General features: G+C 60.0%; 1 protein-coding gene across 3 annotated transcripts in view; it reads right to left on the bottom strand.

Annotated features, from left to right (window-relative positions):
• FLNA (filamin A) overlaps window positions 1-14,966 on the bottom strand; it is a 64,210-nt gene that overhangs the window by 17,438 nt on the left and 31,806 nt on the right. The window contains exons 28-38 of one of the 3 annotated variants that reach the window (XM_054052206.1): window positions 14,727-14,883; window positions 11,871-12,060; window positions 11,612-11,635; window positions 10,381-10,646; window positions 8,313-8,415; window positions 7,516-7,656; window positions 6,703-6,831; window positions 5,883-6,056; window positions 4,217-4,378; window positions 1,912-2,115; window positions 200-352 (exon numbers count right to left, since the gene is read on the bottom strand). In XM_054052206.1, coding sequence (XP_053908181.1) covers window positions 200-352; window positions 1,912-2,115; window positions 4,217-4,378; window positions 5,883-6,056; window positions 6,703-6,831; window positions 7,516-7,656; window positions 8,313-8,415; window positions 10,381-10,646; window positions 11,612-11,635; window positions 11,871-12,060; window positions 14,727-14,883 — 1,703 coding nt within the window. The remainder of the gene's footprint in view (window positions 1-199; window positions 353-1,911; window positions 2,116-4,216; window positions 4,379-5,882; window positions 6,057-6,702; window positions 6,832-7,515; window positions 7,657-8,312; window positions 8,416-10,380; window positions 10,647-11,611; window positions 11,636-11,870; window positions 12,061-14,726; window positions 14,884-14,966) is intronic. The other 2 variants (XM_054052208.1, XM_054052209.1) reach the window with 2 other exon arrangements.

Below are 14,966 nucleotides of genomic sequence, written 5' to 3'. Positions count from 1 at the left end.
CCCCAGTGCCCCTATTTCCCTCTCCCAGTGCCCCCAGTGCCCATATTTCCCTCTCCCAGTGCTCCCACTTTCCTCTCCCAGTGCCCCCAGTGCCCACATTTCCCTCTCCCAGTGCTCCCAGTGCCCCTACTTTCCCCTCCCAGTGCCCCCAGTGCCTGTATTTCCCTCTCCCAGTGCTCCCAGTGCCCCCAGTACGCACCGGGCACATGCTGGTCGCCGAACTTGACGGAGACGATGTAGTTGCCGGGCTCGGTGGGGCAGTAGGTGACGCGGCACGTGCCATCCTCCAGCTCCTCGGTGCCGATATCCACCTTGCTGGGCCCCTCGATGGCCAGGCTGAGCCCCCCGTACCCTGCCAGGGGGCGTCAGCGTGCCACGGGACCCCCCCGGGCTCCCCGAACCCCCAATTCCAGCCCCAGGAGCACCCCCAGACCCCAATCCTGACCCTAATTCCAGCCCTAAGAGCCCCCTCCAACACTCCTATTCCCATCCCATCACCCGACAGACGCCCATTTCCAGCCCAGGACCACCCCAGCCCCCCAGGAGCCCCCCCAGACCCCAATTTCCACCCCAGGACCCCTCAGTCTTGGTCCTAGGAGCCCCCCCAGACCCCAATTTCCACCCCAGGACCCCTCAGTCTTGGTCCTAGGACCCTCCAGACCCCAATTCCAGCCCTAGGAGCCCCCCCCAGACCCCAATTCCAGCCCTGGGAGCCCCCGCAGACCCCAATTTTCACCCCAGGACCCCTCAGTCTTGGTCCTAGGAGCCCCCCCAGACCCCAATTCCAGCCCTAGGAGCCCCCCCCGACCCCAATTTCCACCCCAGGACCCCTCAAGTCTTGGTCCTAGGACCCTCCAGACCCCAATTCCAGCCCTAGGAGCCCCCCCCGACCCCAATTTCCACCCCAGGACCCCTCAAGTCTTGGTCCTAGAACCCTCCAACCCCAATTCCAGCCCTAGGAGCCCCCCCAGATCCCAATTTCCACCCCAGGACCCCTCAGTCTTGGTCCTAGGACCCTCCAGACCCCAATTTTTGCCCAAGAGCCCCCCCAGACCTCACTTTCCACAACAGGAGCTCCCTTAGACCTTGATTCCAGCTCCGGGAGCGCCCCCCCCAAGACCCAAATTACGGCCCCAGGACTCCCCAGATCCCGATTCCAGCCCTGTGAGCCTCTAGACTCAAATTTCAACCCTGGGAGCTCCCCTGAACCCCAATTCCCACCCCAGGAGCCCCCTCAGACCTCAATTCTGACCCCAAGACCCCCCCAGTCGTGGCCCGGAGAGCCCCCAGACCCCAATTCTGACCCCAAGACCACCCCAGTCGTGGCCCGGAGAGCCCCCAGACCCCAATTCTGACCCCAAGACCCCCCCAGTCCTGGCCTGGAGAGCCCCCAGACTCCAATTCTGACCCCAAGACCACCCTAGTCCTGGCCCGGAGAGCCCCCAGACCCCAATTCTGACCCCAAGACCCCCCCCAGTCGTGGCCCGGAGAGCCCCCAGACCCCAATTCTGACCCCAAGACCCCCTCAGTCCTGGCCCGGAGAGCCCCCAGACCCCAATTCTGACCCCAAGACCCCCCCAGTCGTGGCCCGGAGAGCCCCCAGACCCCGATTCTGACCCCAAGACCCCCCAAGTCGTGGCCCGGAGAGCCCCCAGACCCCAATTCTGACTCCAAGAGCCCCCCCGTCATGGCCCAGAGAGCCCCCAGACCCCAATTCTGACCCCAAGACTCACCCAGTCGTGGCCCGGAGAGCCCCCAGACCCCAATTCTGACCCCAAGACTCCCCCAGTCATGGCCCAGAGAGCCCCCAGACTCCGATTCCAGCCCTACGAACCCTCCTAGACCCCCAATTTCACCCCCAGCCCCCCCTCCAGCCCCAAACTCCGTCCCCATCGCTCCCACGGTTCGTACCGGCGTCGCGGGTGTCGATGGTGAAGTGCGCGGGCTGGAAGGTGCGTCCCTCGCGTAGGCCGGGCCCGGCTACGTGCACGCGGCTGGCGTCCCCCAGCTCCGCTTGGCTGATGGTGATGGTGCTGGGGGAGCAGGGCAGCGGCTGCCCCCCCCGCCACAGCTGCACCCGGTGCTCGCCCACCTCCTGCGGCACGAACGAGAGCCCTGCGCGAGGGCGGCCGTCAGGGACGGGGGACGGGGACAGCGGGGACGGCGGGGATGGGGCTGTGTCCCCCCTGTCCCCCTCACCGACATGGCCGCTGCGCTCCTGTCACCCCAAGAGCACCGTGACGGGCTGTGTCCCCCCTGTCCCCCTCACTGACATGGCCGCTGCGCTCCTGGCACCCCAAGAGCACCGTGACGGGCTGTGTCCCCCCTGTCCCCCTCACTGACATGGCTGCTGTGCTCCTGTCACCCCAAGAGCACCAGGACAGGCTGTGTCCCCCCTGTCCCCCTCACCGACATGGCCGCTGCGCTCCTGTCACCCCAAGAGCACCATGACGGGCTGTGTCCCCCCTGTCCCCCTCACCGACATGGCTGCTGTGCTCCTGTCACCCCAAGAGCACCAGGACAGGCTGTGTCCCCCCTGTCCCCCTCACCGACATGGCCGCTGTGCTCCTGTCACCCCAAGAGCACCGTGACGGGCTGTGTCCCCCCTGTCCCCCTCACCGACATGGCCGCTGCGCTCCTGGCACCCCAAGAGCACCGTGACGGGCTGTGTCCCCCCTGTCCCCCTCACCGACATGGCCGCTGCGCTCCTGTCACCCCAAGAGCACCGTGACGGGCTGTGTCCCCCCTGTCCCCATCACCGACATGGCCGCTGCGCTCCTGTCACCCCAAGAGCGCAGTGACAGGCTGTGTCCCCCCTGTCCCCCTCACCGACATGGCCGCTGCGCTCCTGTCACCCCAAGAGCGCAGTGACAGGCTGTGTCCCCCCTGTCCCCCTCACCGACATGGCCGCTGTGCTCCTGTCACCCCAAGAGCACCGTGACGGGCTGTGTCCCCCCTGTCCCCCTCACCGACATGGCCGCTGCGCTCCTGGCACCCCAAGAGCACCGTGACGGGCTGTGTCCCCCCTGTCCCCCTCACCAACATGGCCGCTGCGCTCCTGTCACCCCAAGAGCGCAGTGACAGGCTGTGTCCCCCCTGTCCCCCTCACCGACATGGCCGCTGCGCTCCTGGCACCCCAAGAGCGCAGTGACAGGCTGTGTCCCCCCTGTCCCCCTCACCGACATGGCCGCTGTGCTCCTGGCACCCCAAGAGCGCAGTGACAGGCTGTGTCCCCCCTGTCCCCCTCACTGACATGGCCGCTGTGCTCCTGTCACCCCAAGAGCACCGTGACGGGCTGTGTCCCCCCTGTCCCCCTCACTGACATGGCCACTGCGTGTGCTCCTGGCACCCCAAGAGCACAGTCTCGGGCTGTGTCCCCCCTGTCCCCCTCACCAACATGGCCGCTGCGTGTGTTCCCCCTGTCCCCCTCACCAACATGGCCGCTGCGTGTGTCCCCCCCCCCCCCCCCCCCCCCCCCGTCCTCTCACCAACATGGCCGCTGCGTGTGTCCCCCCTGTCCCCCTCACCAACATGGCCGCTGCGTGTGTCCCCCCTGTCCCCCTCACCAACATGGCCGCTGCGTGTGTGTGTCCCCCCCCCGTCCCCTCACCAACATGGCCGCTGCGTGTGTGTGTGTCCCCCCCGTCCCCTCACCAACATGGCCGCTGCATGTGTCCCCCCCCCCCGTCCCCTCACCAACATGGCCGCTGCGTGTGTGTCCCCTGTCCCCCTCACCAACATGGCCGCTGCGTGTGTCCCCGTCCCCTCACCAACATGGCCGCTGCGTGTGTGTCCCCTGTCCCCCTCACCAACATGGCCGCTGCGTGTGTCCCCCCCCCGTCCCCTCACCAACATGGCCGCTGCGTGTGTGTCCCCCTGTCCCCCTCACCAACATGGCTGCTGCGTGTGTCCCCCTGTCCCCCTCACCAACATGGCCGCTGCATGTGTCCCCTGTCCCCCTCACCAACATGGCTGCTGCGTGTGTCCCCTGTCCCCCTCACCAACATGGCCGCTGCGTGTGTCCCCCCCTGTCCCCCTCACCAACATGGCCGCTGCATGTGTGTCCCCCGTCCCCCGTCCCCTCACCAAAATGGCCGCTGCGTGTGTCCCCCCTCTCCCCCTCACCAACATGGCCGCTGCGTGTGTTCCCCCCCCCCCCCGTCCCCCGTCCCCCTCACCAACATGGCCGCTGCGTGTGTTCCCCCCCGTCCCTCACCAACATGGCCGCTGCGCAGGCGCTTGAGCTGCGCGGGCTCCTGGCGGCCGGAGGGCGCGGTGACGCTGGCGCTGAGCTGCCCGAGGTCGCTCTCGCCGATGTCCAGGGGGATCTCGGCGGCCGCCCCCACCTTCAGGTGGGACAGGCGGAGGCTGTCGTCTCCTGCGGGGTGGGGAAAGGAGGGGGGCCCTGAAAATGGGGCTCCCCCCAAAAAAACCCTGATACTGCCATCCACAGGGCCTTGAAACCCGGGGCTCCCCAAAAGCTCAGGCCCTCAAACCCGAGGGGTCCCCAAAACCCCAAATCCCTCAACCTGAGGGGTACCCAAAACCCCACACCCTCAAACCCGAGGGGTCTCCAAAACCCCAAATCCCTCAACCTGAGGGGTCCCCAAAACCCCAGACCCTCAAACCCGAGGGGTCCCCAAAACCCCAAATCCCTCAACCTGAAGGGTACCCAAAACCCTACATCCTCAAATCCGAGGGGTCCCCAAAACCCCAGATCCCTTGTCCTGAGGGGTCCCCAAAACCCCAGATCCTCAAATCCGAGGGGTCCCCAAAACCCCAGATCCCTCGACCTGAGGGGTCCCCAAAACCTCAGACCCTCAAACCCGAGGGGTCCCCAAAACCCCAAATCCCTCGACCGGAGAGGTACCCAAAACCCCAGACCCTCAAATCCGAGGGGTACCCAAAACCCCACACCCTCAAATCTGAGGGGTTTCCAAAACCTTGGGCTCCTCCAAACCCCAAAGCACCCCAAAATGCCAGGGGCACCCCACAGACTCCCTGAGACCCCCATGGGGACCCCCAAATATGCCCCCGGGACCCCTAAGTGACCTCAAGCCCCATCGGGGACACCTCTAGACCTCATCCAGGGCCCCCCCAGACCCACCTCGGGGATCCCCAGAACCACTCAAAGTTGCTCTGGGTGCCCCCTCGGCCCCCCAAGATTGGCCTCAGCCCCCCTCAAAAGCACCTGAAGCAGCTCCTGGTGCCCCACAGGCACCCCAGATCTGCCTCAGGCCCCCCCAGATCCAACCTGGGGAACCCCAGATCTGCCTCAGGCCCCCCCAGATCCGCCTCAGGCCCCCCCAGATCCAACCTGGGGACCCTCAGACCACTTAAAATGGCTCTGGGTGCCCCCTCGGCCCCCCAAGATTGGCCTCAGCCGCCCTCAAAAGCACCTGAAGCAGCTCCTGGTGCCCCACAGGCACCCCAGATCTGCCTCAGGCCCCCCCAGATCTGCCTCAGGCCCCCCCAGATCCAACCTGGGGATCCCCAGAACCACTCAAAGTGGCTCTGGGTGCCCCCTCGGCCCCCCAAGATTGGCCTCAGCCGCCCTCAAAAGCACCTGAAGCAACTCCTGGTGCCCCACAAACCCCCCTAGATCTGCCTCAGGCCCCCCCAGATCTGCCTCAGGCCCCCCCCAGATCCAACGTGGGGACCCCCAGACCACTTAAAGTGGCTCTGGGAGCCCCCCAGGACCCCCAATTGTCTTCAGGGACCCCCAGATCCACCCTGGAGCCCCCCAAACTGGCTCCAGTCCGCCACCCCAGAAGCAGTGGACCCCCAGATCCACTTCAGGTCCGCTCAGATCCACACTGTGGACCCCCAGGAGCACCCAAAGCAGCTCGGGGTGCCCCTGTAGTCCCCCAAAGTCCCCGTACCGGTGATGCGGGCGGTGAAGGGGCTCCCTGGAATATGCTCCTCGTTGTATTTGACGGCGATGCTGTAGTCGCCGGGCAGCACCGGGAGGTAGGAGACGCTGCACGTCCCGTCCTGGTGGTCCGTGCAGCTCAGCTCGGCCTTGGAGGGGCCTTCCACCGCCAAAGACAGCCCCCCTGGGGGGAGAAGGGGGTGTCAGGGGGGAAAGGTGGTATTTGGAATGAGAAATAGGGGGGTTCGAGGGGGAAACACAGGGTCTGGGTGTGGAAATCGGGGGTTTACGGAAGAAATGTGGGGTTTGGAGGAAGAAACACGGGTTTGGAGGAGAAATGTGGGGGTTTGGAGGGGAAATGTGGGGTTTGGAGGAGAAATGTGGGGTTTGGAGGAGGAAACACAGGGGTTTGGAGGAGAAATGTGGGGTTTGGAGGAGAAATGTGGGGTTTGGGGGAGAAATGTGGGGGTTGGAGGAGGAAACACAGGGGTTTGGAGGAGAAATGTGGGGTTTGGAGGAGAAATGTGGGGTTTGGGGGAGAAATGTGGGGGTTGGAGGAGGAAACACAGGGGTTTGGAGGAGAAATGTGGGGTTTGGAGGAGAAATCTGGGGTTGGAGGAGAAATGTGGGGTTTGGAGGGGAAATGTGAGGATTGGAGGAGAAATGTGGGGTTTGGAGGAGGAAACACAGGGGTTTGGAGGAGAAATGTGGAGTTTGGAGGAGGAAATGGGTTTGGAGAAGAAATGTGGGGGTTGGGGGTATTTTTGGTCTTAGGGGTTGTATTTGCGGGGTTTGGGAGGGATATTTTGGGGGTTCAGTCCCCCCCTCACCCTCGCCGGCGTCCTTGGTGTTGACGGTGAAGGCGGCGGGTTTGTTGACGGTGCCGTGGGTGAGGCCGGGGCCGTAGGCCGTGACGTGACCGCTGTTCACGTAGTCCACGTAGAACTGCAGGGGGCTGCCTGGCAGGAGAAAGAGGGGCAGGGGGGTCAGGGGGGACGGGGACCCCCAAATCCGCCCTCACTGCGCATGGGGACGCTGTCGTAGGGGATGTCCATCCCCCCAGAACCCCCAAATCCGCCCTCACTGCCCATGGGGACACTGTCGTAGGGGATGTCCATCCCCCAGAACCCCCAAATCCGCCCTCACTGCCCATGGGGACACTGTCGTAGGGGATGTCCATCCCCCAGAACCCCCAAATCTGCCCTCACTGCGCATGGGGACGCTGTCGTAGGGGATGTCCATCCCCCAGAACCCCCAAATCCGCCCTCACTGCACATGGGGACACTGTCGTAGGGGATGGCCATCCCCCAGAACCCCCAAATCTGCCCTCACTGCGCATGGGGACGCTGTCGTAGGGGATGTCCATCCCCCCAGAACCCCCAAATCTGCCCTCACTGCGCATGGGGACACTGTCGTAGGGGATGTCCATCCCCCAGAACCCCCAAATCTGCCCTCACTGCACATGGGAACGCTGTCGTAGGGGATGTCCATCCCCCAGAACCCCCAAATCTGCCCTCACTGCGCATGGGGACACTGTCGTAGGGGATGTCCATCCCCCAGAACCCCCAAATCTGCCCTCACTGCGCATGGGGACGCTGTCGTAGGGGATGTCCATCCCCCAGAACCCCCAAATCCCGTCTCACCGGGGATGGGGACGCTGTCGTAGCGGATGTCCATCTCGTGCAGTCCCGCTTCGGAGGGCGCAAACCGCACGGTCACCGTCCCGTCCTTGTTGTCCGTGATGTCCGGCTTGGCCACCTTCCCCGAGGGCATCCGCACCTCCCCTACGGAGCGCACGGGATCAGGGGGGGATGCCGGGAAAGGGGCTTTGGGAGGGACTGGGAGAGCGGGAGGACCACCAGGGAACGGTCTCGGGGGGGGGGGGGGTCAGGGACTGTTGGGTGCGTGGAGGGTTTGGGGGACCCCCAGGGAAGGGTCTGGGGGTGTCACAGGGTGACCCTGGGAGGGGACTGGGGTTTCAGATGACCCCCAGGAGGGGTTTTTGGGGGAGGGAGGTGGAATCTGAGGAGCCCTGGAAGGGGTTTAGTGGGTTTAGGAGGAGTTTTGGGGGGTAAGGGGTCACCAGAAGGGATCTGTGGGGATTTAAAGGGCTCTGGGGGAGGTCTGGGGTCCCCCAGGAGGGGTTTAGGGAGCATTCTGTCTGCCTTGAGGACCACTTGGGGGGCGCCCTGGGACCCCTCGCATTCCTTAGGGCACCCCAATATCTCAGCTTCCCCCCAAGAAGGAGTTTTGGGGGGTAAGGGGTCCCCAGAAGGGATCTGTGGGGATTTAAAGGGGTCTGGGGGAGGTCAGAGGTCCCCCACGAGGGGTTTCGGGAGCATTCTGTCTGCCTTGAGGACCACTTGGGGGGCGCCCTCGCATTCCTTGGGGCACCCCAATATCTCAGCTTCCCCCTCGCACGTTTTGGCCCCCCCCTCACCGGTGATTTCGCCTTTCTTGATGGTGAAGGGGATGACGAGGTCGAAGGGCCGCAGTCCGGCCATGTCCAGGCCGTTGACGCCCAGCATCGCCCGCTCCGTCGCCTGCAACAGCGCCTTTAGGACTGCACACAGCCCACCGCTCCCCTCGCACGGCCCTCGCACGCCCCTTGCACGCTGCCTGCTTTCTCCCTGCCTGGCACACCGCTCCCCTCGCACGCCCCTTGCACGCTGCCTGCTTTCTCCCTGCCTCGCACACCGCTCCCCTCGCACGCCCCTTGCACGCTGCCTGCTTTCTCCCTGCCTCGCACACCGCTCTCCTCGCACGCCCCTTGCACGCTGCCTGCTTTCTCCCTGCCTCGCACACCGCTCTCCTCGCACGCCCCTTGCACGCTGCCTGCTTTCTCCCTGCCTCGCACACCGCTCTCCTCGCACGCCCCTTGCACGCTGCCTGCTTTCTCCCTGCCTCGCACACCGCTCCCCTCGCACGCCCCTTGCACGCTGCCTGCTTTCCCCCTGCCTCGCACACCGCTCTCCTCGCACGCCCCTTGCACGCTGCCTGCTTTCTCCCTGCCTCACACACCGCTCTCCTCGCACGCCCCTTGCACGCTGCCTGCTTTCTCCCTGCCTCGCACACCGCTCTCCTCGCACGCCCCTTGCACGCTGCCTGCTTTCCCCCTGCCTCGCACGCCCCTTGCACGCTGCCTGCTTTCCCCCTGCCTCGCACACCGCTCTCCTCGCACGCCCCTTGCACGCTGCCTGCTTTCTCCCTGCCTCGCACACCGCTCTCCTCGCACGCCCCTTGCACGCTGCCTGCTTTCTCCCTGCCTCGCACGCCCCTTGCACGCTGCCTGCTTTCTCCCTGCCCAGGGCGTTACCGTGCACGCTGCTCCCTCATCCACTCCCTGCACGCCCCTTGCACGCTGCCCGGCATCCTCCCCACGCCTTTAGTGCACCGCCGCTGCCTCGCACGCTGCTCACACACTGCCTGCTTGGCACCTCGCCTGCCTGCGGCACGCCTCGCACACTGCTCTGCCCCACACGATCCCCACACACTGCTCTGCCCCACACGGTCCTCTCTGCCCCACACGCTCCTCGCACACTCCTCTCTGCCCCACACGCTCCTCTCACACTGTTCTGCCCCACACGCTCCTCTCACACTCCTCTCTGCCCCACACGCTCCTCGCACGCTCCTCTCTGCCCACACGCTCCTCGCATGCTGCTCTCTGCCCCACACGCTCCTCGCACGCTGCTCTCTGCCCCACACACTCCTCTCTGCCCCACACGCTCCTCTCTGCCCCACACGCTCCTCACATGCTGCTCTCTGCCCCACACGCTCCTCGCACGCTGCTCTCTGCCCACACGCTCCTCTCACACTGTTCTGCCCCACACGCTCCTCGCACGCTCCTCTCTGCCCCACACGCTCCTCGCACACTGCTCCCTGCCCCACACACTCCTCGCACGCTGCTCTCTGCCCCGCACACTCCTCTCTGCCCCACACGCTCCTCGCACACTCCTCTCTTCCCCACACGCTCCTCACACTCCTCTCTGCCCCACACACTCCTCTCTGCCCCACACACTCCTCACACACTTCTCTCTGCCCCACATGCTCCTCTCTGCCCCACGCTCCTCACACGCTGCTCTCTGCCCCACACGCTCCTCGCACACTCCTCTGCCCCACACGCTCCTCTCTGCCCCACGCTCCTCACACGCTGCTCTCTGCCCCACACGCTCCTCGCACACTCCTCTGCCCCACATGCTCCTCTCTGCCCCACACGCTCCTCTCACACTCCTCTCTGCCCCACACGCTCCTCACACTCCTCTCTGCCCCACACGCTCCTCTCTGCCCCACACGCTCCTCGCACACTCCTCTCTGCCCCACACGCTCCTCACACTCCTCTGCCCCGCACGCTCCTCTGCCCCACGCGCTCCTCACACTCCTCTGCCCCACACGCTCCTCACACTCCTCTGCCCCGCACGCTCCTCTGCCCCGCACGCTCCTCTGCCCCACGTGCCCCTCGCACACTCCTGTGCCCCACGTGCCCCTCGCCCGCTCGGAGCGTGACTCACCGTGACCTGGAAGGGGCTGTTGGGGATGTGCTCTCCGCCGAAGCGCACGCAGATGACGTATTTGCCGGGCTGAGGGGCGGTGTAGAAGATGTCGAAGGTGCCGTCGGCGTTCTCCACCACGTCCACGTCGGCCTCGGAGCCGTCGGGAGTGCACACCGTGCACGTCACTTTGCCCTTGCCGGCCGCCTTGGCGTCCACCGTGATCACCGTCTCCTCGCCGAGACGGATGGTGGGGCCCACCCCGGCTCCTGCGGGGCCAGCGGTGACTGGGCGAGGCCCCCAAAACGAGGAACCCCAACCTCGTTAGGGTAATCAGCGCTAATAAGGGACCCCCAAACCACAGCCTGGGGGGGTGCAACCGAATGAATGAGGGGGTTAAGGAGATTGGGGGGGGGGGCATTAATTAGGGTCCTCTTCATCCAAGAACCGATGGGTTAACGAGGTCTGGAGGACCATGGATGGAGAGAGAGAACCCCATGGGTTAACGAGGTCTGGAGGACCATGGATGGAAAGAGAGAGAGAGAACCCCATGGGTTAACGAGGTCTGGAGGACCATGGATGGAGAGAGAGAGAGAACCCCATGGGTTAACGAGGTCTGGAGGACCATGGATGGAGAGAGAGAGAGAACCCCATGGGTTAACGAGGTCTGGAGGACCATGGATGGAGAGAGAGAGAGAACCCCATGGGTTAACGAGGTCTGGAGGACCATGGATGGAGAGAGAGAGAGAACCCCATGGGTTAACGAGGTCTGGAGGACCATGGATGGAGAGAGAGAGAGAACCCCATGGGTTAACGAGGTCTGGAGGACCATGGATGGAGAGAGAGAGAGAACCCCATGGGTTAACGAGGTCTGGAGGACCATGGATGGAGAGGGAGAGAGAACCCCATGGGTTAACGAGGGGAGGGGATCATCATTTAATGAGCTTTTGGGGCTGTGTGTGAGACGAGGCCCCCCCAAAACTGAGACTCGAGCCCCCGCCTTGGTGCTGCTGTGAGGGTGGAGGTGATCTGGGGTGAAGGAGGGAGGGATCCTGGGATGCAGGGGGAGGGTCAGGTCATTAAATCCCCCCCAAAATGAGCCCCTCATTAGCGCCATATTGGTCCCTGGCAGCTAATTAGCAGCACTGTGAGAATAGGGGGGAAATCTTGGGGTGATTTGGGGGGGTGTGATCCCGGTCTGGCGGGTCTGGCATGCATCCCACCCGCCGAGCGAGCCATGCCGTGAGCTTACCTAAGCCGTGCCCTCCGATGGAGACTACAGCGTGGGGGGAAGAGAGGGGTGGGGGGCAACAAGGGGTGGGGGGCAACAAGGGGTGGGGGGCAACAAGGGGGGGAGTGGGCAGAGAAGCAAGAAATCCAGTGAGATTCAGGCCGAGACCCCCACCCCATCCCGCTCGCGCCCCCCCTTGCACGTGGGGTGCCGGCAGCGGGCATTCCGGTGTCAATCCGGTGTCAATCCGGTGTCAATCCGGTGTCGATCCGGCGCTTACCAGTGACGGTGCACTTGCTAGCGTCGCCGGCGGGCACGGCGCGGATGCGGTACGGCGAGTACGGGATCTCATCGCCACCGTATTTGATGAGAATGGTGTAGCGCCCCGTCATGTCCGGCACGTAGGATACCGTGTAGGTGCCGTCCTGGTTATCCCGGATCGAGGCCTTCTTCGGCTTCCCCTCGGGATCCTGCGGGAGCGGATGCTGCTGACCACGAATCCCCTCACAAATTCCTCAAAAAATGGGATTTTTATGCCAAAAACCCCTCACGACTCCCTAAAAAACGCATTTTTTTACCCCAAAACCCCTCACGAACTCCACCAAAATGATTTTTTTACCCCAAATCCCCCCCACAAACGCCCCAAAAGAGCATTTTTACCCCAAATTCCATCGCAAACTCCTGCAAAATACGATTTTTTATGCGAATCCCCTCAAATTCCCCAAAAAAGCATTTTTTACGCAAAATCTCCTCACAAACTCCTCAAAAATACAATTTTTTATCCCAGATCACCTCAGACTCTCCCCAAAAAGCATTTTTTACGCAAAATCTCCTCAAACTCCCCAAAACTGAGTTTTTACAACAAATTACCTCACAAACTCCTCAAAAATATGATTTTTTTATGCCAAATCACCTCAAACTTCCGAAAACTAATTTTTTTCCCCAAATCCCATCTAAAACTCCTAAAAAATGTGATTTTTTTTCCCGAAATCCTCTCACAAACTCCCCAAAAATGTGATTTTTACACCAAATTACCTCACAAACACTATTTTTTAATGCCAGATCACCTCAAACTCTCCCCAAAAGCTTTTACGCAAAATCTCCTCATAAACTCCCCAAAAATACGATTTTTTTATGCCAAATCACCTCAGACTCCCCAAAAACTGCATTTTTTTCCCCAAATCCCCTCACAAACTTCCCAAAAATGTGATTTTTACAACAAATTACCTCACAAACTCCTCAAAAATACGATTTTTAATGCCAAATCACCTCAGACTCCCCCCAAAAGCATTTTTTACGCAAAATCTCCTCACAAACTTCTCAAAACTGTGATTTTTACAACAAATTACCTCACAAACTCCTCAAAAATACGATTTTTTTATGCCAAATCACCTCAAGCTCCCCAAAAACTGCATTTTTTTCCCCACAAACTCCTAAAAAATGTGATTTTTTTATGCCAAACCCCCTCGGAAGCTCCTCAAAAATATGATTTCTTTATGCCGAATCCCCTCAAACTTCCAAAATCCAATTTTTCGCCACAAATTGCTCCACAAATTCCTCATCATGTGATTTTCCTACACCAAAACACCTCAGACTCCCCAAAAACTGTATTTTTTCCCCAAATTCCCTCACAAACTCCCAAAAACTGTGATTTTTACACCAAATTACCTCACAAACTCCTCAAAATTACTATTTTTTATGCCAAATCACCTCAAACTCCCTCCAAAAAGCATTTTTTACGCAAAATCTCCTCACAAACTCCCCAAAACTGAGTTTTTACAACAAATTACCTCACAAACTCCTCAAAAATATGATTTTTTTATGCCAAATCACCTCAAACTTCCGAAAACTATTTTTTTCCCCAAATCCCATCTAAAACTCCCAAAAACTGTGATTTTTACACCAAATTACCTCACAAACTCCTCAAAATTACTATTTTTTAGGCCAAATCACCTCAAACTCCCCCCCAAAAAGCATTTTTTACGCAAAATCTCCTCACAAATTTCCCAAAAATGTGATTTTTACACCAAATTACCTCACAAACTCCTCAAAAATACTATTTTTTATGCCAGATCACCTCAAACTCCCCCCAAAAAGCATTTTTTATGCAAAATCTCCTCACAAACTTCCCAAAACTGAGTTTTTACGACAAATTACCTCACAAACTCCTCAAAAATACTATTTTTATGCCAAACCCCCTCAGAAGCTCCTCAAAAAGATGATTTCTTTATGCCAAATCCCCTCAAACTTCCAAAACCCAATTTTTCCCCACAAATTGCTCCAAAAATTCCACATAATGTGATTTTCCTACGCCAAATCACCTCAGGCTCCCCAAAAACTGCATTTTTTTCCCCAAATCCCCTCACAAACTCCCCAAAAATATGATTTTTACACCAAATTACCTCATAAACTCCTCAAAAATACTATTTTTTAGGCCAAATCGCCTCAACCTCCCCCAAAAAAGCATTTTTACGCAAAATCTCCTCACAAACTTCCCAAAACTGAGTTTTTACAACAAATTACCTCACAAACTCCTCAAAAATATGATTTTTTATGCCAAATCACCTCAAACTTCCGAAAACTATTTTTTTTCCCCAAATCCCATCTAAAACTCCCAAAAACTGTGATTTTTACACCAAATTACCTCACAAACTCCTCAAAACTACTATTTTTTAGGCCAAATCACCTCAAACTCCCCTCCAAAAAGCATTTTTTACGCAAAATCTCCTCACAAACTTCTCAAAAATGTGATTTTTACAACAAATTACCTCACAAACTCCTCAAAAATACGATTTTTTATGCCAGATCACCTCAAACTGCCCCCCAAAAGCATTTTTTACGTAAAATCTCCTCACAAACTCTCAAAAAATGTGATTTTTAAGACAAATTACCTCACAAACTCCTCAAAAATACGATTTTTTTATGCCAAATCACCTCAGGCTCCCCCAAAACCGCATTTTTTCCCCAAATCCCCTCACAAACTCCCCAAAAATGTGATTTTTTTCCCTAAATCCCTTTACAAGCTCCTCAAAAACGTGATTTTTTTCCCCCAAATCCCTCCGTAACTCTTCAAAACGGCCATTTTCTTTCCCCGAATCTCCTCCAGACGCCCCTTTTCGCCCCGAGCCGCCCTCACCGTGATCTGCACGGCCAAGAGCCCCTCGCCGGCGTCGGTGGCGTCGATGGTGAACTCGACGGGGAGGCTGGCGGGGACGCCGGTCGTGTTGAGGCCTGGGCCGCTCGCCTTCACTTTGCTGGCGTCGTGCGTGGGCAGCGCCTTCACCTTGAAGGGGCTGGAGGCAAAAAAGGGGGGGGGGTGACGGGGCTGCACCCCCAAATAAACCCCCCCGGGACGTCTCCCGAAGCCGTGTGGCGC

Source organism: Cuculus canorus, chromosome 32, assembly GCF_017976375.1.
Source record: "Cuculus canorus isolate bCucCan1 chromosome 32, bCucCan1.pri, whole genome shotgun sequence".
In the NCBI taxonomy this organism is placed as follows: domain Eukaryota; kingdom Metazoa; phylum Chordata; class Aves; order Cuculiformes; family Cuculidae; genus Cuculus; species Cuculus canorus.
This window is presented reverse-complemented; position numbering and strand designations above follow the sequence as displayed.